The sequence below is a fragment of the Trichoderma gamsii genome, assembly GCF_001481775.2.
Source record: "Trichoderma gamsii strain T6085 chromosome Unknown Scaffold_1.2, whole genome shotgun sequence".
Lineage (NCBI taxonomy): Eukaryota > Fungi > Ascomycota > Sordariomycetes > Hypocreales > Hypocreaceae > Trichoderma > Trichoderma gamsii.
The window spans coordinates 1,526,452-1,549,980 of NW_020171338.1; the positions used below are offsets into that span (position 1 = coordinate 1,526,452).

The 23,529-nt window shown below is 52.9% G+C and overlaps 7 protein-coding genes across 7 annotated transcripts; 4 read left to right on the plus strand and 3 right to left on the minus strand.

Moving 5' to 3' along the window:
- Window positions 1-978, plus strand: TGAM01_v200462 (eukaryotic translation initiation factor 4E-2; the record flags this gene model as incomplete). The annotated part of the gene is made up of 3 exons (XM_018806175.1): window positions 1-210; window positions 335-406; window positions 490-978. The coding sequence occupies 3 exons, from the start codon at window positions 1-3 to the stop codon at window positions 976-978; spliced, it is 771 nt and encodes a 256-aa protein (XP_018660656.1).
- An 859-nt stretch (window positions 979-1,837) lies between these two features.
- TGAM01_v200463 (hypothetical protein) lies at window positions 1,838-3,971 on the minus strand (the record flags this gene model as incomplete). Its single annotated transcript, XM_018806174.1, has 3 exons — window positions 1,838-3,073; window positions 3,154-3,461; window positions 3,518-3,971. 3 exons carry the CDS (start codon window positions 3,969-3,971, stop codon window positions 1,838-1,840), a joined length of 1,998 nt encoding a protein of 665 aa, XP_018660655.1.
- A 3,706-nt stretch (window positions 3,972-7,677) lies between these two features.
- On the plus strand, window positions 7,678-8,324 carry TGAM01_v200464 (BolA-like protein; the record flags this gene model as incomplete). The annotated part of the gene is made up of 3 exons (XM_018806173.1): window positions 7,678-7,773; window positions 7,904-8,010; window positions 8,078-8,324. 3 exons carry the CDS (start codon window positions 7,678-7,680, stop codon window positions 8,322-8,324), a joined length of 450 nt encoding a protein of 149 aa, XP_018660654.1.
- Window positions 8,325-9,403: 1,079 nt separating this feature from the next.
- On the minus strand, window positions 9,404-11,839 carry TGAM01_v200465 (hypothetical protein; the record flags this gene model as incomplete). The annotated part of the gene is made up of 1 exon (XM_018806172.1): window positions 9,404-11,839. One exon carries the CDS (start codon window positions 11,837-11,839, stop codon window positions 9,404-9,406), a length of 2,436 nt encoding a protein of 811 aa, XP_018660653.1.
- A 972-nt stretch (window positions 11,840-12,811) lies between these two features.
- On the plus strand, window positions 12,812-20,381 carry TGAM01_v200466 (1-phosphatidylinositol-3-phosphate 5-kinase; the record flags this gene model as incomplete). Its single annotated transcript, XM_024548564.1, has 3 exons — window positions 12,812-19,534; window positions 19,601-20,205; window positions 20,285-20,381. 3 exons carry the CDS (start codon window positions 12,812-12,814, stop codon window positions 20,379-20,381), a joined length of 7,425 nt encoding a protein of 2,474 aa, XP_024406779.1.
- Window positions 20,382-21,046: 665 nt separating this feature from the next.
- TGAM01_v200467 (hypothetical protein) lies at window positions 21,047-22,288 on the plus strand (the record flags this gene model as incomplete). Its single annotated transcript, XM_018806170.1, has 1 exon — window positions 21,047-22,288. One exon carries the CDS (start codon window positions 21,047-21,049, stop codon window positions 22,286-22,288), a length of 1,242 nt encoding a protein of 413 aa, XP_018660651.1.
- Window positions 22,289-22,427: 139 nt separating this feature from the next.
- On the minus strand, window positions 22,428-23,317 carry TGAM01_v200468 (hypothetical protein; the record flags this gene model as incomplete). The annotated part of the gene is made up of 3 exons (XM_018806169.1): window positions 22,428-22,823; window positions 22,899-23,135; window positions 23,234-23,317. The coding sequence occupies 3 exons, from the start codon at window positions 23,315-23,317 to the stop codon at window positions 22,428-22,430; spliced, it is 717 nt and encodes a 238-aa protein (XP_018660650.1).
- Window positions 23,318-23,529: the final 212 nt, after the last annotated feature.

Here is a 23,529-nt window from a genome sequence, read left to right on the forward strand (position 1 = left end):
ATGGCTGCTGCTGCGACGGAGGCAACCAACATGGACCAGCAGGTCGATCTCTCCACCATCCCCATCTCCCCCAAGGGCGCTGAGAACGGAAGCGAGGCCGCGGACGACAGCAAGCCTGTGACGGTCTTCCACGACAAGGACAACTTCAATGTCAAGCATCCTCTCCAGAACAAGTGGACTCTGTGGTTCACCAAGCCCCCGAGCGGAAAGGTATGCGGCATCGGACCTGGAAGTAGCTGCTAATGAGGACTCGTTGGATTGGACTCGCAGCTACGGCCAAAACTTTGACTTGATCGAGGAATCTGGAGCTAATTATCTTGTGTGTTCACTCTAGGGCGACAACTGGAATGACCTGCTCAAGGAGGTCATCACCTTTGATTCAGTTGAGGAGTTCTGGGGCGTCTACGTAAGTTCATGACGCATCTCCGAGAGACCTCCTTGTGAGGTTCCGTCCCATGTTTCTGGTTGCTGACTACGCCCATCGTGTAGAACAACGTTGCTCCTGTTTCAGAACTAGCCCTCAAGTCCGACTACCATCTCTTCAAGGCCGGCGTTCGCCCAGAGTGGGAAGATCCCCAGAACAAGCACGGTGGCAAGTGGTCCTACCAGTACAAGGATAAGCGCAACGTCGATGTCGACCGTCTCTGGCTGCACGTCATGATGGGCGCCATCGGTGAGACGCTCGAGGAGGAAGACGATGGCGAGGTCATGGGCGTTGTTGTCAACGTCCGCAAGGGCTTCTACCGTATTGGAGTCTGGACTCGCACCATAGGAAAGAGCATTCCCGGACGAGGTGACGGTGATGTTGCCGGCGGAAAGGGCCGAAGCTCGGAGAAGGGTAAGGACATTCTCCTGTCTATCGGACGCAGATTCAAGGAAACCCTTGAGCTCCCCAGCAACGAGCAGATTGAGTTCTCAGGCCACACGGACAGCGCTCATGCTGGTAGCACCAGAGCCAAGGCCAAGTATGTCGTATAATGGCCCAAAGATGGAAGCTTTACAACATTGGACGGGGAGAGGAGGTTGCATTGACTACACCCTACTACCTACCACCACCAGATATCCGTAGCATGTCCCCCAATGCGCACCTCTCTCAAGGCCTTCTATCCCATCGTGGGACGGAACGAGTGGGCATACAGGGGTCAGTGGTTAAGAGACATGATTTACTTTTCCTTTGTCGGATACGGGTCGGGTTTCGCGCATAGCAAGACCAGAGCTTGGCTTCTCGGGCAACTAATGACTCTGGGACGATGGCATCTTTCTCACATCACATGACGGCGTTGGCTCAGGAGCTCTCGTTATCTTTTTTTTCTTTCTTGAACTTTGTCAAAATTAGGCTGCGCAAGGCGGCAGATGCGGCAGGCGAGGAACCGGAACAGGAACCTCCCTATTTCAGAAAACCCCGAAAAAGAAGGAAAAAAATAGATGTCTGATATTCGGGCCCAAAATGTCGTGCTTTTTTTTTTAATAAGCATTTATTTTCCGCTTTTATTCAATAATTTTTTTCCCTGTCAATTGATTTACTGTTACCACTTGATTCTCGTGATTCATATTTTAGTGGGTTCATTTATGATTTTTATTTGCCTCTTTAATTCAAAAATTTTTTCTTGTCAATTGATTTATTGTTACCACTTGAGATCAACGTGATTTCATGTTTCTATGGCTTCACCTATGAGTTCCCTATGGTCTCGATTGCTTAGATATTGCCTACTGTACCTACATAATACATAACTCATCTATGCCTAACTCTATTCTACATCCAATCGCCAAGGCAGCCAAAGCCAAATAGCAGGAGTATAAGGAACAAATGTCAATTGAGTTTGAGTTGGCGAAACATCTACGCCTCGTCACCACTGTGCTCGTCGGCAAAGATGGCCTTGACAAGCTGCTTCTTATTGATCTTGCCCATGGCATTGCGCGGTATGCTGTCCACGACCTTCATGACCTGCGGGATCTTGTAGTTGGCCAGGCGGCTCTTGAGCGCGCGGCGCATCTCTAGCGGCGTCCACTTGTCGGCGACGGCCTTGTCGAGCACGATGACGGCGCCGACCTTTTGGCCCCATGCGCCGCTGGGCACGGCGACGACGGCGGCCTCGGCGACTTGCGGCAGGGAGAGGAGCTCGCGCTCGATCTCGAGGGCGCTGACTTTCTCGCCGCCGGTCTTGATGATGTCGGCGGATTTGCGGCCCTGGATGAAGTAGAGGGGTCCCTGGGCCCAGGGCTGGTGGGAGGCGTTGAGGCCGGCGGTGGGGACGGGGCGGCGGACGGCGACGTCGCCGGTTTTGAACCAGCGCCCTTGGCCGTCGTTGTCGTTTGTGAATTCCTTTTCGGTGGCGGCTGGGTTGTGCCAGTATTCCTTGAAGATGGTTGGGCCGCGGAGCTGGATCTCGCCGGAGCGCTCGCGGCCGTCGGGGCCGATTTCCTGGCCGGGGAGGATGACCTCTGCGGAGTCGACGTCGACGAGGCGGGCCTGGACGGAGGGTAAGGGCCAGCCGACGGAGGCGTCGACGCGGTCGGCGAAGGAGAGGCCGCAGGAGAGGGCCATGCCGACTTCGGTCATGCCGTAGCGCTCGAGTAGGACGTTGCCGTTGCTGAGGGATGCCCAGGCGGTTTTGATGGGGGTGGGTAAGGCGGCGGAGCCGGAGATGTTGAGGCGCAGGTTGGAAGGGGAGATTGCCTCGCGGGAGGCGTCCTGGATGGGAGGCGGGAGGGACTTGTGGGTGGTGAGGAGGCGGCTGTAGATGGTGGGCACGGCGGTGAAGAAGGTGACTTTTGGTTTGGGAGCCTTGGATACTGCTGGTATGTTGCCGTTGGTGGTGGTGCCATTGGTGGTGACCTCGGAAGCTGGTAGGAAAGGAGTAGCGAGGCGGTTCCAGACGGCGTCGGCGTTGAAGGGAAACATGAATTCGATGGAGGACCCGGCGAGGAGGGGCGTCAGGATGGCGTTGACGACGCCGTGGATGTGGTGGAGGGGGAGCAGGTGGAGGAGATGGTCCGACGGGGAGTATTCCCAGGCTTCATGGAGGGAGCGAGCTTGCGCGGTGAGGACGGACTGGGGAAGCAAGACGCCTTTCTAGAGGGAGTGTTAGAATGAAGTTCAAGTTTTTAAGTCATGAAGCAAATGCATTATGATAATAGCACATGGTTGCTTACCGGCTTGTTCGTCGTCCCTGAAGTATACAGCATGAGACCTGCTTGGCCCGGCTCGGCGCTGTCTTCCAAGGGAACCTCCTCTCTGGCAGCAGCATCCGCACTTTCGGTGTGCTTGGGCAGCTCCACGTGAGCGGGCTTGGATGTCAGCTCTGCGGCCAGAACCTGCTGGGCCTTGGAGGCAAACTTGGGAGAGGAGACGAGCAGCGAGGCCTCGCTGTGGTTGAGGACATACTCGAGCTCTGGGATGGGGAATGCGGGGGACAGAGGCACGGCTATTGCGCGCGCGGCCAGGACGGAGAGCAGAGCGACTGTGAAGTTGTGTCAGCTTTGCTCATGTATAAGCAGTCATAGTTGAATTGCTCACCTACGTAATCGTAGCTGTTCTCTACCAAGAGCGCAACCCTCTCGCCGTCCAGGTCGTCGCCGCTGGCCTTGCCCCGCGCCTCCAGCAGCCGGTTCCGCGCCCGGCGCACGTCGCCCAGCAGCCGGCCGTAGGTGAAGCTCCGGCCAGAGAGTGAGTGGACCACGGCGAGGGCATCGGCGTCGTGGCGGGCAACGGCTTCGAAGAGGGCCAGGCGAGGCAGGGCGGCGGAAGTAGACGACGCCATCCTCATCTGAGTGGCTGCTGTGGCTGATGACAGGAAGTGAGAAAAGGGCGAGGCAGAGAGGAGGGAGTGGGAGGAAGAGGATGCAGCAGCAGCAGGATTGCTGGCCCCGCAGCGACGGGAAAGCAGAGAAGAGGGGCCATGCGAGCGAAGCCGGGAGGAAGAAGAGGAGGCCGAGGCGAGGCGACGCAGGGCTGGCGAGGCGACGATCATTTCATTTGATATTGGCTGGTGGTGGTTATAGATGGGGGTGGGATAAGGCAAGGCAGGGCAGGGCAGGGGAGGGGTTAATGGTTTGCCCGCGTGTGAGGGGAGAGACAGGCCTGTGCCGGCAGAAATCCTACACGCGGTAGTGGCTCGCGAGGAGAGAGATGGGTGAACGATGGAGATGGCAGTTGCAGCCAGACACGAGGGTGAGGGTGAAGGTGAGGGGCAGAGGAGTCGGGAGCTGGCGGGGGAGTGTGCGTCTGCTTGTGGCTATTTTTAACTCTATTTCTCTTGCCGACGTGATGTCTTGCTTTGCCACGATCTGCTGTACTTTTCGTGTCTTTGTCTTGCTGCGCGTGTGATGATTCTCTCACTCGCAATCGATGCTGGCGACGTTGATGGTGTTTTTCTTGCCGGGGTTATAACAAGTGCAGTTTGAGGCTAGGGAGCCAGATGTAGCCGCCGGGGCGCTGATCCGGTGCGGGACACTTTGCGGGTTGGACGAGGTGCCGGAAGATCGGGGCACGAACGCCGCTGGGCCGGTGAGGGAATGTGCTACGGTTGACGTTTACCTTGGCTCTCAGGGCTTCAACTGCTCTGCTGGTGCTGCTTCCGATTTTTCTTTTAGCGCACCTATGGCGAGGAATGCATCTGGAAGCACTAAAACGGCCGCTAGTCATTGCAGTTACGGTGTAAGTGAGTGCCGAGACGTTGTCCAAGGGCACACGGCAGCATGCAGCATCAACATCAATGGCTCGTACTGCAGTGCCCAATGATGAGGTTGATGTATACTTCATGTAGGTAGTGGTAATAGTGCTGCAGTGTACATGTAGTAGGTATTACCTACCACGACGACCAAGTGTGTACGCAAGATGCGGCTGTGATTGGCGATTGGCATCACTCCATCTCCCAGGTCGCGTGCAGCACGGCTAGTCTCTTTGCGCTTCCATCCCACAGTCTGCTGCCTACCAGCACTTCATCCACGCACGACTGAAACTGCAAGACTACCGAGGCGGGCGGTGGCCGCGGCCGCGGCCGGGTTTGGCGTCGAGTGAATAGGCGGGATTGGGAATCACAAAAAGGCGGAGAGCACATAAGCAGAGGCCTTTTTGCTCCTGTGCTAGGCTGGGCCCCTGCCAGAGAAGAAGGGGAGACAGAAGCTTATGCCAGCAAGCGGGGGCCGCCACTTTTTGGTTGAGCGCAGGGGTCTTGCATGGCAATAGGGCGGTCACTGAAAGAGGAGACCGAAGCGTGTGAGCGGCATGGGTCAACGGTGCGTTCCCGACTTTTCTGAGCTCGATCTGCTGTCAGCCACGTTACGTTCGGCGATGGGATTCTTGTCTAGCTGCTAGTTTAGCGAACCGGCCGGCTGGAGACGTTGGGGAGGAGAGGCGTGATATGCCTCGTGATGGTAGATCAGGGGGTCAAGCACAGAGCAGAGGAGAGGAGGGGAGACAGAGTGAGAGAAGTGAGGCTTCTGGTGAGGAATCCTGAGCCTTCTGCAAAAACCTACAAGTGGTGAGGGTGACACACCTATACAGGCACATCCAATGTACTCACTCACACGCACACGCACGCCACAAACGACGGCTGCGTCGTTACCGCTGTTACACGGGCCCTCTTGTCGAAGCTTGGTGACGAGATGGCATCTCAGATGGGGTGCCGTCTATCTGAGATTTTTGCCACCACATCTGGCGGCTGCGTGAAAGCTGTCACCTTTGCATTGGTTAGAAGCCCGTGTGTGTGAGAGAGTGTGTGAGCATACGCATACCTGGCCATGAGCATGTAAGGGAGAGGCAAAAGAAACGAAATGATTGATGCTCACATGTACACACATGCCTGCTCCTACTGTATCAGCAGCAAAACGGCCACAGCCTCTAGTTGCAGAAGCACAAGCCCATTCCCTGCAAGGAGGCAGCAGCAACACCTCCTCCTGCTGCTAGCGGTGCTTTAACGAAATGAAGCTGCTGCACCTGTGAGGAGGTTGCCAAAGTACATGCACACATACTGTACCAAAACAGCGTTGCCGCCTTGGGCAATTCTCTCTCTCTTCTCTCCCCGTTCTCTCTGCTCGCTCCATCTGGCCACTCAACACGCGGTTACACCACCGAGAGCCCCCCAAGCAGCCCCTCCTGGTTGACGGGCTGCTCGCCTACTGTACAGGGAAGACTACAGGGAAGACTACAGGGAGGACTACAGGGAAGAGGGCACCATCGCAATCCATCGGCGTCACGGCTCGATCGAGGCGAGCTAAAAATGGCGGTCTCTGATCCCGACCTGCTGGGTGGTGCGTGGCGCGCACAGGCTGGTGCTGGTGCTGGTGCTTTTCTGGCGCTGGCCCAATTGCCGGGCGAGGACACGCTGCAAGCAAAAAAAACAGTTGAGCAGCCCTGCAGCTTGTTTGGCCCCCCATCCCTTGCTGGCATACGAGCATGTACCCAGAGCTCGTGCTTGGGCAGTATCCATGTATGGCTGGAGTCGAAGCACATAAAATTTTGAAGGAAAAAGAGAGGGGACTGGAGGGTAATGTGAGTAAGAGACAAGGGGATAGACACCATGTGAACGAACTGGACCCGGTGCGTTTTGCATACGGTAAACAGCATGGCATGGAGCAGACGAGGATCCTCTGGCCGCCATGGAGACGGTCAACAGATGGGCACGCCCGGTTTTACGGAAAAGGCATTGGCTTGACGCTCCTGATTACTGCGGCTGCGTGACGGCTGAGCTGCTCTCCCTGCCTCGAGCCGGGCCTTGAAACAAGTACGACGGCTCTCATCCCATAGGTCGGCCCAGCATGTTGCAAGTAATAGCAGTGCAGCTGTTGTATACAGCGATGTCGCTTGATACAACAAAGTACAACATAGAAGCATTACAACAAGCACCACAAGTCGAGGACGGCTTGGCTAGCTGGTTTTGTATTCAGGGATGCCAATGCATGCATGTCCATCCGTTTGCTATTGAGTACTCACTAGCAAACACTTGTACATGCTAAGAGGGAAAAGAAAAGGAAAAAAAAACGGAAAAAGAAGCGACAGAAAGAAAAGTAAAAATCCCACGCAGCCATTCGGGCGTGGCTCCCAGGTCCCAGGGGTGTGCGCCGCGGGAAATCCTGCTGCTGCGATGCCCCTTTCCTGGGTGCAACCACTTTTGCTCCCTTTTCGCACCGCTACAAGCAGCTAAGGCCACGCCCAGCGTCCAGGAACCGCGCGCCGCCTTTTGGCCGTCACCGCTCCATGGTTCCCGGGGCCTGTCGCCGCGCCTGATTGGCTCGCCGCCACTCTAGGAGTCATGCATGGCGCACCACTTCTCACCGACTTCACCGAATTTCACGTTGTTTGCGACAAAGAACGACTTCTTATTTAGCAGGGCCTGCTGCTCGTTCCTGTCCGCCAGCCGGCCTCGAGAAGTCCTTTTTATCCTCTCTAGTCCCTCACTCTCCCTCTCTCAGTTCTCACCCTTTTTCCCTTCCTTCCCACCATCTCTGCCTCTCTCTCCAACAACCTCGCCATTGTGCCTCCAGACTTACAGAGCACCCAAAAAACTCAGCAATTAATTCTGCCGCCTTTTCCACCCGCGACCGCCTCTTTAACGCCCGACACCCCAAGTCTCGTGATTTCCGTCCGGCGCACCAGGGAACCGCCAGCAGAGCCTCAGCCGGCTCCACTAACGACGACCGCTACTTTATCATCCCACCCGCCATTCTCCTGTCACCATGTTCCGACGATACGCTCTCGGCTTCTCAAACGTCGGCCGCCAGTTTTCCACAATGGGCTCAGCAACACCTCTGGAAGATGCCATTCGCGCCAAGGTTTGTGATTTTCATTTACCACTTTACTTCACTTCGCTTGACCTTTTCTGCATCCCGTATCCTTTATAAGACGGCTCCTTTTTCATGCGCAATGTCTGTATAGTTCGCTGACTTTTTATTTCCCTCTCAGCTGACTGCAGCGCTCAGCCCTCTGTCGCTGGAAATTTACAATGATTCGCACCTCCACGCCCACCACAAGGCCATGGCAGGCAACATCTCCAAGGAGACGCACTTCCGGTATGACTTCATGCACTGATTCTAGAATGCAATTCGTTTCTTCAGCGGCAACTAACACCATCTCCAGGCTAGTCATTATTTCCGATGTATTTGCCTCCAAGATGCAGCCTGCACGCCATCGAATGGTCTACGCCCTGCTGCGAGATGAAATGGCCCTAGAGGGAGGCATCCACGCTCTTCAGCTAAAGACTCTGACCCCTGAGGAAGAGAAGCGCCTGCAGAAGAAGAAGGCAGCGGAAGCAGCGGCCAAGGAGGAGAGCGCCAAGAAGCAGGACACCGCTACTACGGAAAAGATGGAGCCTACAGATGCGTAAACTTCAAAAGAAGGAAAGAAAAAGAACCAAAAAAGGGGGGAGAGGTTCAAGCCAGGAGTTGTGGAGTGAATTATCTGATTCGCCCTCAGCGAAAACTAACACTTCGCATGCCATTGGCAGGCAGCTTGGATATCGCAATGAGCCCAAGCAGACACACGGCCATCACCCACCGCCATTTTTTAACGCAATGATTTCGACGATAATTGCACGACGCGCCATGAAACACTTTTTCTAAAACCTTTATTATTACGCTCCCTCTTATCCGCCATTCGACTTTTTTTTTTTTTTTTTTTTTTCAACGCCAAACGTCATTCAAAAGCAAACAACTTCAAAAGTTTAAGAAATCCCTTTTTACAAGGGCATTGGTGGCTGTGTTACTTAGTCTTCCTTCCATACACTTCAACATTCGACGGCGCAGAGTCAGGAAGAAAAAAAAAACCTGAGAAAAATTTTGTTGAAAAAAAAATAATCTTACTGGCGTTTTACAGTATCGCTGTGTTATTCATATTCTGGAATGAGACGGATTAGATGGTTTTGCGAGTACTCCTCAAGGAGTCGGTTATTTATTTATTCGTTTATTTTATTCTTTTTGTTTCTGTCTCATCGGATTTACCTTTTTCTCTGTTCAACTTCTGTTCTTGAAAGTGAAGAACGGTGATTTATTTTGTTTGCTTTTCTATGTACGGATAAACTCAAACAAATACTATGTGATATGACTGGGGCGGAAGCGTTCTTATTCAGTTTTAAATTGTTTCTACGCATGCATTGATGCGTTTTATATGAAATAGAGATGCATTCTCAAATCGATCTTGATAACAGAAATTTTGAAAACATTTCTTTTATTTTACTTGTTTCGTTCCGTTTTATGACTCTATGCCTTAGTATTTTTTCGTTGCTAAAAATACCTTCCATATTCATCCCATATCAATAAACGCCTGTTATACCCCTCTGTGATCCATCCATTTCTGCCAGTCATTTCATATAACAATCGCGCCGCGTATCAATAAACCATGTACATCATTATAATAATACGTCATTTTTAAATCAGCCCAATCCATTTCTCCTTTCAATTTAGTTCTTCAATTATCAATACCACTACTAATGAAACTCGTCGACGAAGTAGAAGCCTTTTTCCGGAAATGCTCTCTCAGCCGCGCCCGCTCCTCGGCCGTTCTCTTGCGCGGCTTCGAAGAGCCCGATCTGGCGCTTGAGCTAGGGGTGGTGCGACCCTTTGAGACGAGATTCCCGAGATAATCGGCCGCTGGGTGCGAAGCGGCTCTGGGGTTGGACGATTTAGGAGGTTGCCGCCGTGTTGTTGATACGGGAGATGAGATTACTGCGGAGGTTGTGGGGTGGCGGCGGGGTGATGAGCGCTCAGGGAGGCTTCTGTGCATCTTTGGTTGGAGCTGGGGTTGCGGTTGCGGTTGCGGTTGCGGTTGCGGGATGGTCTCAAGCTGATGCTGAGGTCGAGCTTGCTGTGTTTTTGGTCGCGATCGAGATCTTGAATGTGACTCTGCCTGCGGCTGTGGCTGTGTCTTTGCAAGCGATGATGGTTTAGCGGGATATGGGAGGTAATCAAAGTCGTCGCTCCCCAGATCCGGGGACGCAGCTCGTGGGATAGGAGGTCGAGGAGGTGGCGGTGCCGGTGCTGTCCGTGATGGTGCAGGTACAGTTGGCGGTTGTCTCGTCGGAGGAAGCATGTCCCCAGCGGATGCTGCTCTTGGCCGTTTCTGCGCCCGCGACACACTACTCCGTCCACCTCGTCTCACTTCCAGGGCGCTGTCGTCCATGATACTATCGTCGTCTAGCAAGTCCACGATTTCCACGACTTGCTCCATCTCCGTTGCTAGGTCTGGAGCTGAGCTTCTTTGCTTGCTCTGGCTCATTGCGGCCTTGATCCTTGCGACTTCCTCGGGGTATGCACCCAGAACAGTGTCTAGGTTGTCCTTGTTTACACACATGCGGTTGAAGAGGATGGGACCTCGAAGGTCATTGAACCATTCGATGGCAGGAAGATGGCTAGGGCTCCCGCTGAGAGCGTACTTCAAATATCCGGACCATGCTCTGATGAAGTCATCGCATAGATACTCTCTTATCAGCCTCTTTTCCTGGAGTTCATAGAGGTGGCAGCACGCCTCAACAAAGCTCAAGAGGTTGCCTGAATGAACCGTCGCGTAGTCGGGATATGTAGCAGTGAAAGCACTGTAAGGATCTCCGCTTTTGCTTATCAGCACGTCGATGGCTGCTTGTATCTTGTATAAATGGCCTATCGGCGTTTGGCGAGCATGAGATGCTTCTGGATCACTGTGGGGTAGCCTATTGATCTCGTCTTGGCGCCCCGGAGCTCTGTTTTGGGGGGCGGCGTCTCTGACAAACCTGTGTGGTGGGGGTATGGGTGGCGAGCTCTCCATCATATCATCATCGTATGGAGATGAGGCAGCAGAGCTTAGATGAGCAGAGCCCTGGAGGTTCAGGTCAGGATGTACACGCGCGAAAGGCATGCGTGTGGAAGGAGCCAAACGTATTGGGGGGGTTCCAGAGGCAGTGGGACCATCTTCGTCAAAGAGAATCGCCTTCATCCTCCGTGTCCGGTGATGAACTGGGTCAGTTGAAAGCATAGACAACTGAGGGGTTGGTATTGGAATATGAGGGCCGGACGAAACGCGAGGCTGCGCACATGGAGGCGTATCGGTAGTGGACGCCGTGTTTATCGAATTGCTCGTGGGCTCTTGAGGCGCTGCTGTATGGATCAGCGTCGCTACACGGTTGATTGGTGCCTCATGGTAGTCTGTTTGGGCTTGGGGGACCTCCATCTCCAGATCATCGGGCTCGCTGATGCCCGATGAGGGGCCGGGGCCTGCAGCGTCATCTGCTTCGGGCGGTGGCGGTTGGGTGAGCGGCGCGAGCAATGGCGACTTGTATTCCTCTTCGATGGGTGAGCCGGGATCAGATGCGTTTAGATGGTCCCCCGCTCTGGATGGTGAGGGCGGCCATGATATTTCCCTCTCTGGTGAAGCTATAGGTCCCTCTGAAGATGCGGGTACTTTACTCGACCTTGCAGCGATCGAGCCGGGGAAGGACCCATTCTGTTTGTCACCGTTATTGACGGTCAGAGGGAGTCTAGCATCTTCCGTTTGTTTGGGGTCTTCTCTGCCCTCTTTATCCCCGTTATCTTTTTGAACCTCTTCGTCTCTTTGGTCTTCTTGCTCTTCTCGGTCGTCTTGGTCTTGGTCTTCATGGTCTTCTTGGTCGTCTTGACCTTCTTCGCCCTCTTGATCCCCCTGGCCTTCTTGCGCCCCTTGGTCGTTTTTGTCCTTGAGACGAACAAATGCTTCCTTCAGAGTCTGCAGGACATGGCTCGGGACAGTAGACAGACCGTGCGGCCCATCTTTCATGTCAACCGCCCAGGAGCCCTCCGCCTCGAGCAGCGATTTCTGGTCTTTGGGAATGGTGGCAAGACTGCGGCGGCCCAGCAGGTCGGTGACATCGTGCGCTGGTGACGTTTTGGGAGGCATTTTGTAAAGTCGGCGATGATGCGGCGCGGCGGGCTGGTCAGCGCATCTATCGGCAATATCAAGACTAGATGGACGGCCAAGCAAGCGTTGACAGCCACTCGAGGCGCAATCGACAGTGTGCGAGGTCCGTTGATCAGGCAATCAGAGAGAATCGCCGGGCGCCTGGCAGGGCTTCGCATCCCATGACTCAGACTCAGATCGTAAACACCATGCAGGCGAGCGGGACGTCGCAAAACGCGGTCCAGGAATTTTTCTGGAGTTGGAGATGATCGCGTCTTTGACCTGGCGCTGGGCTGGGCGTGGTGGGGTTTTCGCGGGTTGACAGGGAGCTTGGGCAGGCGCTAGCTGTCAGGTAGCATCAGGTGCTTCTCTAGGCCTAGGGACGTAGCCGAGCGCCTCGAGAGAAGCTCAACGGTGTGCTTGATATACAGCTCGAGGCGCTTAGCAGTGACATGTTACGAAATGAGATGATAGAAAGTGACACATATTATTACCGACGATGCAGCATGGTATCTATACTAGGTAGATAGAGCTACAAGTACCAGGTATTTTCCAGACTAGACTGTGCCGAGTCAACGACATCGATAAGCTGTCACATCCTGCCAGGCCAAATCAAGCTTTGCTCTTGTTGCCTCCCGCGGCTGACTGACCCCTCGCCAACGGCCTGCATTCCGCCTCTCTGCTCGCATATCCCGCCTGCAGCCTACAGAGCCCTTACATATGCGTACATGCGGCACCGCATACCTGACGTAGCCCTCAACTCCACGCTCTCGACTGCCTCTCGTCATCTTTCCTACACCACCATGCTGGCGACACTGCGCATGCGCCTTCGCTTGGAAATCCACGTCTAAGCGGCGGGCGGGTGCTGAAGCAGCGCCACTGAAGCAGCGCCACCACTCGGCCAGGGCTTCCAGATAGAGCTCCCGGTAGAGCTCCCAGTAGAGCTTCCAGATAGACCCCGATCACAACACCATGGCTAGCCATACGCCCGCTTCGAAACCTATGGATGCGTCCTCCTTCTCCGGCTCGCTCATCTCTCCTACACACTCGCAGCACCGCCGCGACTCCGTCCACTCCGTCTCGGTGAGCTCCACCTTGGAAAAGGAACAGCTCGCGCACGCCCTCGACCAGATACACACCACGGCCAGCCGTACCGACTCGCTGACTACGTTCAACGACTTTGCTCCTCCTCCCGTGGTTGTTGCAGATACCGAGAGCCGGGGGACGGTGCAGCAAGGCCTGAGCGGGCTCTACAGCCGGTTTCGAGAGGCGGTTGGTGCGAGCAGCTCGTCCAAGGCTGCGCAGAGGGAAGACGATGCCGAAAGGGTGGAAAAGTCGGGCAGAAAGGCATCGTCGGCTGCCGGCGAAGGACATGCCTCGAAGCCGTCGATATCGTCTCTGAGCCGCGCCGAGACTGCAACCACCATCTCTACCGCAACATCTCAGCTTGCGCCAAGCGATGTATCCTCTCCCACAACATCCACCAACCCTGTCGATGGCCGGCCTGCCGCATCCAAATCTGGAAGCATCAGCCTAATTAGCGGCTCCAAGTCTCACCCCTCTAGTCGGCAGAGCCTACCAACAAATGCCACAAGTCCTGTAACTGCTGTTCATACCATCGCCGGCCCCTCTGCAAGGATACGAGATGCCAGCCGTAGCTCTGTTCAGACTGATGATGGCAAACCCCAGAGTGACTTACAGACGCGCCTCTCATCCGTCGACTCACCAACCCTGTACGATCCCAAAGGTGGCAGCATTCCTGCAAGGGTGCGGAGGGACAACAGCATTTCTAGTGCTGAGAGTGGAAGCGCTGAAGCTCCGCTGAGTCCAGTCAAGGGGAAAGGCCCCCTCATGTCGCCATTGCAGACGACCTTTCACTCACGAAGTCCGTCTGCAGCATCGTCCCTGCTATCTCCCGATGACGTCCGAAGAAAGCCTGCTGTTATTGATCGTATTAGCCACCCAAACCATTTGAGATACTCAGCTTCGAGGGACTCGTCTGCCGACCGGGGAACAGCAGAAGCAAGTCATATCATCACGTCTGCCCATAATTCGATTCATCATAGCTCATTCACTCAAGACTCCAATCTTCAACGCTCGCGGACTGGCGATATCCGCATCCCAGGTACCACGGCCGGTCATCATGGAGCGTCGGACCAGATGAACGCCCAGCTAGACAGAATGCGCAGACAAATACTAAGTAAAGAATTTTGGATGAAGGACGAGACCGTAAAGGAGTGCTTTCTCTGCCAGGGTCCGTTTACAGCGTTTCGAAGAAAGCACCACTGCCGAACCTGCGGTTTCATCTTTGATTCTAAGTGTACTGTTGTTATTTCGGGTGAAAGATTTGGTCTTCCTGGCTCTCTCCGGGTTTGTAAGCGCTGCATCGATGTCATCACTCGGCGCTTTGACGCCAGTGGCTCAGAGGACTCTGGCGATGAGCAGTCGTATCTGCCAAGAATATTTGGCTCGGAAGACCCCAGAAAATCAACAGTTTCTTTTGCGCAGCCTCTCAGGGAGCCAGAGACATTGCAGAGCCCAGAGACTTCGAGACCGGTAACAACACCCATGATGACAATACCAGCAACCCGAAGAGTCAATGAATCTAACAACACCTCTTCTGTTCTGGAAATTGGCGCTCCGCAGCTCAGTCGGCCGAGTTCATCACGCTCGCTCAAGTCTCTTTCTTCCGGTAGACCCCACTCGTCTGCTGGTCATAAAAGACACCATTCAAAGCATGGATTGCTGGGAAGGATCAAGCCGGACCAAGCTCCTTTTCGGAGAGGTATTCAAGAAGAAAACTCCAATCGGACCAAATTCCCAGCTTTTCATGACGATAACATCATCGACCCAGAATTAGCTGACTTCATGTCGGATGACTCGAGCGGAGATGAACAGCAAGTCGGCAGTATTTTTGCGACTCTCGCATCAGCCGATATTCCCCCTCCAGGCTTTGACCCTGACAAATCAAATCTTTCATCACTCATGAACTCTACAAAGAAGCATCATCGCCATAAAGGGGGCGAAAAAAGCATCAGCGGAATGAGCCACTTCAGCCGAAGTGGTTTTGGGCTTGATGAGTTGACGCCCGGCTTTGCCAGTCACCGGAGGTCAACTCGGCGGCGCAATCACAGTAATGTTAGCGGCAGCGTTCACCATTTTGGCTCTCCCCGACCCAAGTCTATCGTCTTCAAGGGTCCGTCAACATCATCGGAGATGCTGTTTCCTGTGGATGCTCCAAACCACAGCGGGACCCAGTTGACTAGAAGCAACTCGCTCCAGAAGCGTAAGGAGGCCAAAACAAAGCTCAATGAGTCTAGTTTGAGGCATGTCGACAGGCTCCTCTATCAGCTCTTGGTTGACGGGGATATACCTAACCCTGAGGCCTGGCAAAAGGCGCTGGTTCCTATTCTTTTGAAGGCGACAGACGATGTGTCCCCGGACGTGGCAAATGGCGAATCCATGGATATTCGAACCTATGTCAAGCTCAAGAGAATACCAGGAGGTAAACCTGGTGATACATCCTACATCTCTGGAATCGTCTTCACCAAAAATCTTGCTTTAAAGAGTATGCCACGCAAGATTACAAATCCCAGGATCCTACTTGTGGGATTTCCAATTGAATACCAGAGACACCAGCAGCAATTTATGAGCTTGGAGCCGGTCATTGCGCAGGAGAAGGAATTTCTCAGAATTGTGGTCCAGAGAATCGTGCAGCTCAAACCTCATGTTGTGCTTGCGGAAAAGACCATTTCTGGCTTGGCTCTGCAATATCTCTCGGATGCCAATATTGCAGTGGCGTTTAATGTCAAGCGATCTGTCATAGCAGCTGTTGCCCGCTGTACCGAGACAAAGATTATCGAGTCCTTTGACATGCTAGAGGCTCAGGTTGGGAGATGTAGCGCCTTTGAGGTCAGAACATTTGTGAACAACGATTATCCCGGCCGGAAGAAATCCTACATCTTCCTTTCGGGATGCAGACGTGAGCTCGGATGCACCATCACGCTTCGAGGAGCCAGCAATGACCTTCTCGCCAAGATGAAATACATCACCGACTTCATGGTCTATGTTGTATACAATCTCAAGCTTGAGTCGAGTCTTTTGCGGGATGAGTCTGTTGAGCCACCCGAGGCCAACGAATCTGCCTCTTTATCCAATTCTTTCCAAGCATTAAACGATAGCATTCGCTCACTGAACTCGGTACAGTATTCGAACACTGGCAGACATGGCCCAACTGTGGTGATCAACCAGCCGTCTAGTGAGGGTGATCCGCCGTCACAGGCCACTATCGAAAGCTCCTGTGTCGGAGACACTAATGAGGCGCCGACTTCACAGCTTTCGGTGGATCAAGCCAGCTCTGAGCCACCTAAGCTGCTGTCGCTGCATGAATCTCATATTCACGACTCGGCATTTAGCCAGGTGCCAGATGATGTGCCCATGCCGACTTTCTATAGCGACATGGTGTCCAAGTATGAGACCAAGATTCTTTCGGCTTCACCATATGTGCGGTTCACCCAGCCGTATCTTCTTATGAAAGCCCGTGAGCAGGAAAGGCGCCTTTTGTATCTCAGACGCCTAAGAGATCAGGACATGGTTGAAGAAGATTTCGAAGAAAAGGCTGATCCTCAAAACTTTCAACTTATTAAGCCGGAAATGGTCGAAGAGCTTGGCCAGAAAGCGCCCCGTCAGATCATGGAGATTCTTCATGCGGTGCACGATGCCGAGTACGACAAGGCTCTTTATACATACCAGACGCAGACACGCCAGTGGGAAACGTATATCCAAGGCAACCTGGACCTTTTCGACCCTTACTCGCACCAAAATATCATCATTCTCTATTCTGTCATTTGCACCGAAACGAAGATTCCCTGCACAGAGCCCGTCTTGGTTGGCATCAATTTCTACGATGAGCAGCGTGAAGATACTGACATGGACCCGGACTGCACTCTCGGCCAGTACATTGAACACCTAGTCAACAGTAAAGATGAAATTTGCGACTCCAACGGATGCGAACGCAAGATGGCCCAGCATCATCGTACTTTTGTCCATGACCAATTCCGAGTCACCGTGTTTGTGGAGCATCTTCCGAATGCCTCTCCCAGATCACCTGATCTAGGAGATGGAATTTCCATGTGGACTTATTGCAAAATCTGCCAGAAAGACTCAGAAGAGACGGCAATGTCGGAGACTACGTACAAATACTCTTTTGGAAAGTACCTGGAGCTTCTTTACTGGGGCCGTGGCTTGCGAATGAAGGATGCTATGGAATGCCCTCATGATCATCAAAAAGATCACGTTCGATACTTTAGCTTGCATGACTCCCGGGTTCGAATTCACTGGGATCCAATTGACCTTCTCGAAATTGTCGTACCACGAGCGCGACTCACTTGGAAAGTAGGAAACGATCTGAAGCTCAAGAACGAAATTTATACAAAGATGGATGAGCGCTGGGCGAAATTCATGGCATCTGTAAATGCCCGGCTCAAGAGCATTAGGATCGACAGTGTTCTTCCTGAAAAAGCTGAATCTTGCAAGGCAGAGCTCGAAAGGCTGTCACAAAAGGCTCAGGAAGAACAAGCCCTTATGGTCCATCGGCTGCAAGAAATCTACGTCAATTCCAAGTACTACGAGGTTGTTCCATTCAACATTCTTGTTCGAGAAATGTTGGAAACAATCACCGAATGGGATCAAATATTTGCCACGTTCGAGGCCGACTTTTTAGGAGATAAAGATATGCGGCAGCTAACAATGCTGCAGCTGAAGAAACTTTTCACCGACAACGAGTCCAAGGAATCACTTGCATCTAACGAAGGAACGGAGTCAGCTGCGGACAGCGAGGAGCGTCCGTCGCAAACCTTTTCTGAGTCGGAGGAGAAAACTTCGCAAACTGCCGACTTTACTGATAACGGTATGGAGGCCAGCACCACTTCTACGAAACTGACCCCAGAGAAGCTTGATGCCGAAGATGTACAGGCTTCACCTGTGACGGAGGACACTCTTGAGCATGCCCAGCCGCTAGATCTGGCAAGCTCAGCGCCTGTTGTTATCAATGACACTCAAGCGGCTGCTGCCAACAGTGAAGACACAAAGGCAACAAGGGCGGCAACTACTCCCCCAGATGGAGCATCAGTAACGCATTCATCTACATCGCCCGTTAGAATGGCTCGCAGTCCCACAAACTCATCTGCGTCTGGACAGTCCCTTGCTGAGAAGATTGAGGCAAGCCGCCGCGAGAAGACTTTGCAACCAAGACAATCAGAGGACTCCAGTGATAGACCTGCCGATATGGAAACAACACCCAGACAGGTCTCAGAACAAGGTGTTCGGCGAAAGTCTGCTACTAGCACTTCGCCACCAATAACACGAGCCACATCACAGCCTTCGCGGACACTGTCTAGGTTACAGTCCCTTGGCAAGTCAATTGGCTCTTCCGATTCTATCTCAAAGTCCTCGGAACCTGCCAACTCAGATCAACAGTCAGAAGGGGGGTCTATCAAGTCGGATAAGAAGCTATCTGATCGACTCGGCTTGACTGTGTTGAAAAACAGGGGAAAGATGGCTGGCTCAAGTATTCCTCGCATGGTGCAGAGCAAGAAGAAGGAATCCAAAGTCACAACTCTGGCAAAGCACTTTGAACAGCTCAGCAGAGAGTTCAGCAGAGAATTTGAAAAGGAGCGCATCCGAGACCGTAAGAAGCGTGCCGCCAGCATGCGGAATCCTCGTCCCATGCTCCCCAAGACATCGACGCAGGCGATTGTGCAAGTGTACGACAACGTAAATGAAGCGTTTGATGAACCAGCTGTGTCAAGCGAACCAAATACAGAGCATGACGTAGAGACAGGATTACAAGAAGCTTCTTCCACTTCCTTGGGAGGAAAAGGAGAAGGGTTATCTAGGCTAGAATCCCAAACGGAGCCGTCAACTCCCAGCGAACCTCCTCTGCATTCGGATAGCCAGCCTCGATGGGACGATGAAACCACTAATCCGAACACGAGCCAAGGCATGTCGGATGACGAGGGAGGTACTAGTGACGCTGAGCCTTCGGTATCTGATGAGTTTATGCCCGACATTAAAGAAATTGCAGATTCTAGCGCCGAGATCCCACTTGAGCTTCCAAAGCATCAGAAAACAAGCCTAATGAAATATCTTACCAACTTTTGGGCTGAACGATCAGCCAGTGGGTGGCCTGCGCTGGAGTATCCCGTCAATGCTACAGATCACATCTTTGTTGACTCGGACATTATTGTTCGAGAAGATGAGCCTAGCTCGGTCATCGCGTTGGCTCTTAACAGCGATGATTACAAGGAAAAACTAGCCAACATCCGACGAGATGCGCACCAGACTATGATGCGGGAAGCGGACAGCATCATAGACGAGAACATGGACGGCAATATCGATGGTGACCACAAATCAATGCCAGTATCAGACAACCCAGATTGGGCTGCTGACGAAACAGATCTTGAAAAGAGTCTACTTCGCGCCACCGGCACGCATCTTAAGTATCAGTTCAAGGAAGGCGCGGCGGTCATGACTTGCAAGATCTTTTATGCGGAGCAGTTTGATGCTCTGAGGCGAAAATGTGGTGTTGCCGAGCGCATAGTGGAATCGTTGTCGCGATGTCTTCAATGGGATTCAAAGGGTGGTAAAACGAAATCGGTGTTCTTGAAGACGCTTGATGATCGACTAGTTTTGAAGGTAAGAAAAGGGGGAGCTTTGAAAGTGCCAAGTGTATCAGTTTTTGACTAACGCGTTAATTCTCAGTCTCTCTCGACTATCGAGACGTCTGCGTTCTTACGATTTGCTCCAGGATATTTCAGTATAATGGCTGAGGCGCTATTCCATGATCTGCCGTCTGTAATCGCAAAGATGATGGGATTCTTCCAAATTCTCATAAAGAACCCAGTGACAGGGACAGATATCAAGCTGGACTTGCTGGTGACGGAGAATCTCTTCTACGACAGATCTCCAACGAGAATCTTTGATTTGAAGGGTTCCATGCGCAACCGCAAAATCCAGTCAACAGGCGAGCAAAATGAGGTGTTGTTAGACGAAAACATGGTGGAGTACATCTACGAATCTCCTCTATTTGCGCGCGAACACTCCAAGAAGCTCCTTAGGGCGTCTGTCTGGAACGATACGCTGTTCTTGGCGCGACAGAACGTAATGGACTACTCTCTGATGATTGCGGTGGATGAGAGGAGAAAGGAATTGGTCGTGGGCATCATTGATTGCATCAGAACTTATACGTGGGACAAGAAGCTTGAGAGCTGGATCAAAGATCGCGGCTTCGCGGGTGGTGGTCGGAACAGGCCGACTGTGACGAGTCCTAAGGAGTACAAGTCTCGATTTAGAGAGGCCATGGCAAGGTAAGTGTTTCTGTTTCGAATTCATATGTTGCGACACTTTGATGTTAGTGCACCGACATGCTAACAATTGTATTCGCAGGTACATATTGCAAGCTCCTAACTGTTGGCATCTTTTTAAGCAGCCTCAGCATAACATGTACTACAACCAGGCCAGATTTGAGGACGCAGAGGCTTGAGAAAATGAGTTGATTTGAGACTAAGCGAGTAGAACTCGAGTGGTGTACGGAGAAGCATTTACAGCGCGTTGGCTATAGTTTTTTTTTTTTTTTTTGGCTCCATCATGGCGTTGGCGAGTTGAACCTCATACGCACACTTATTACCTTTAGTTTTCGTCTGTGAAGTTGGTTTCAAAGTTTACATGTGGATGTGTTTTTGGGATGGAGGGATGAGATGAGTGAAGGAGCAACGAGATACCCTAAATGTTTATCACAGAGTTGAAAGCGGACGGATTGAAAAGATGAATGCGCGAACTGATCAGCCCAAATTGTGTGATATTAAGCTACAGAAAAAGAAACAGTATTTTTGAGAACTGTTTCTTGTCTTCGATAGCAACAATATTTATTTGTTTCTTTTTCCTATAAGAGGCTAATGAAGCGAAAATAATGCCTGTGTTGTGTTCTTGAAACCAGCACTTTGAAAAAGTCATACTATGGCCCCGCTAATAAGTTGATGTTCACACTACACTTTCTAAGTGGCCAACTTCTCTCAGTCAACCATTTTACATCTTCTGCCTACCACCAGTGCTGCCAAGCAACTTTCAATTTATTGTAATCAATTTTAATGTCTCGATAAGCTTCTTCCTCTTCCTCTTCTTTTCTCCTGACTCACCCCAAATCTCCAAATGTCGATTGATCTTAACTGGGAGACGCTCACAAGCGGTCCAGACGGCGATGCGCTGGCCGAGAGCATCAGGACCTTCATCCACGCCAAATTCCAGACGGTGCCACTGCCGCGGTTCATCAGATCTGTCAACGTCCACGGCTTTGACTTCGGCACGATCCCGCCAGAGCTGGAGCTCAAGGACATCACAGACCCGCTGCCGGACTTTTACGAGCAGGACGATGAGGACGACAGCCAGGACAGCGACGAGGACGAGGAGAGCATCGCCGAGCGGGAGCGGCTGGCGGCGGCGGCGGCGATGATGGAGGCCCGCAAGCGCGAGAACGGCCTGCGGGAGGCGCTGAAGAGCGACGTGAGCAGCCACGATCTGGGGAGGGCGTTTCTGGGGACGTCGACGCCGGGGATCTTGGGCGGGCCGGGGAGGAACTATTTCCAGGCGCATCTGGCGACGGGGACGCATACGCCGCTGGCTGCGGTGGCGGGCGCGCATTTGGGGGGCACGAGCTGGATGGGCTCGGCGGCGGGGTCGGAGGTGCAGACGCCGTATCATAGCAGGGAGGCGTCGCTGAGCTCGATTGATAACTTGCTGGATCCGGGGATGGGGGCACTGAGCTTGGGTGCAAAGTCGGATGTGTCGAGCACGCTGGGACAGCCGTCGAGGCCGTCGACGAGCCATGGGCAGGACTCTGCGGTTGTTGATGACGACGATGACGACGACGAAGTGGAAAGAGGCGGCAAGAGAGAGGCGAAGGTGGAGGATGTGCAGGCGGTGTTTCGGATCCGGTACGCGGGCGACGTGAGGCTGAACCTGACGGCGGAGATATTGCTCGACTATCCGATGCCGAGCTTTGTGGGGATTCCGCTCAAGTTGAATATCACGGGGTTGACGTTTGATGGGGTAGGTGTGCTGGCGCATATTCGGAAGAGGGTGCATTTCTGCTTTTTGAATCCGGATGATGCGTTGGTTGCGGTGGGACCGGAGGGGGATAAAGGAGAGGAATCTGTGGCGGGAGATGGTAATGGAGGTAATGGAGGAGGAGAAAAGGAGAAGAAGCAGCAGACTGGAGGGAGATTCGGGGGACTGCTGCAGGAGATCAAGGTGGAGAGCGAGATTGGCGAGCGGGAGAGCGGGAGGCAGAGCTTGAAGAATGTGGGAAAGGTGGAGAGGTTTGTGCTGGAGCAGGTGAGGAGGATATTTGAGGAGGAGTTTGTGTATCCGAGTTTCTGGACGTTTTTGGTGTGAGTTCGAGAGAGTTTGCATGATCATCATCACTATCATCACCATGGCCATCAATGGGGTGTTTGTTTTCATACATATAGACAAGGAAAAGGGAAAATATATTCTACTACAAGATTTAACTTCAAGATATAGAAAAATGGTATCATGTCAATGTACGTCTAAAGCCCTGATACGCCTGCTGGATATCCAAATCTAGCTCCCTCGCCTGCTGCTCGCTCAGCTCATCCGACGCCTTCATCTGGTTCAGCGTGATGAGCCACTGCACAATCTTGCCCCGGTTGTCAAAGTCCTTGTCCGTCACGCGGTTCACCGACTGGATCACGTCCGAGAGCAGCGGGTGCAGCTGGTCCTTGGACAGCAGGCCCAGCTTGACGGCGTCGAGGAAGGTGATGAACTCCTGCGTGGCTTCCAGGATGAGCACGCCGCTGGTGTTGTTTGCGGCGGCGGCGGGAGCGGGAGCTGGAGCGGCGGAGGATGCGGTGACGGTGGTGGAGGGCATGCCGACTCGGAGACGTTCAGTTGCGCGGGGGACGTCGAGCTTTTTGGTTTGCGCAGATATCGAGGTTAGTTAAGGAAGCTTCATGGTTGAATTCATTAGTATGATGTAACTCACATCCCATTTTGCTTTGAATTCTTCGAGGTCTTTGAATTCGTTTGCAATTGTCTCATCTGCTAGAAGCGCCTTGTACTGCCTCAATGAGCGCTCGCAGATGTCCGTGTATTCAGCCTCCGGGATAGCATCCTTCAGGAACGCCTTCTCCAGCTCATCGAGCGTGACGATAATGCTGAACAGTTCGCCGAGAGAGTCTTGGAGATCGCGCTCAGCGCGGGTGTCGGTGAGCTTCACCTCCTACGTGGTTGAGATTTGATTAGCTATATACGCATACATCATGATGAGAGAGCGGGGGAGGGGTTTCGATGATGCTTAATTAGGTATGATTTACTCACTTCATCGAGGTTGATGGTGGCAGCCAGGCTCGTGTTGGGGACGTAGCTATGAGGCGTGGGCGCGTAGCTCTGACGCGTGTTCATGATGGTGGACTGAGGCGAGGCATCGACGAGCCGCGAAGCTGTGACGATGCTTGGGTCTCATATAAAGATGGTGGTGACGGCACTCACTGAGCTAACTGTGTCGAGGCGCTAGCACTCAGCCCACTATAAGCCGCACTAGAGGCGCTACGGCTGGCAGAATTAATTGACCGCCCAAATTCTTGTAGTGGAGCTGCCTTATCGATAATGATCGC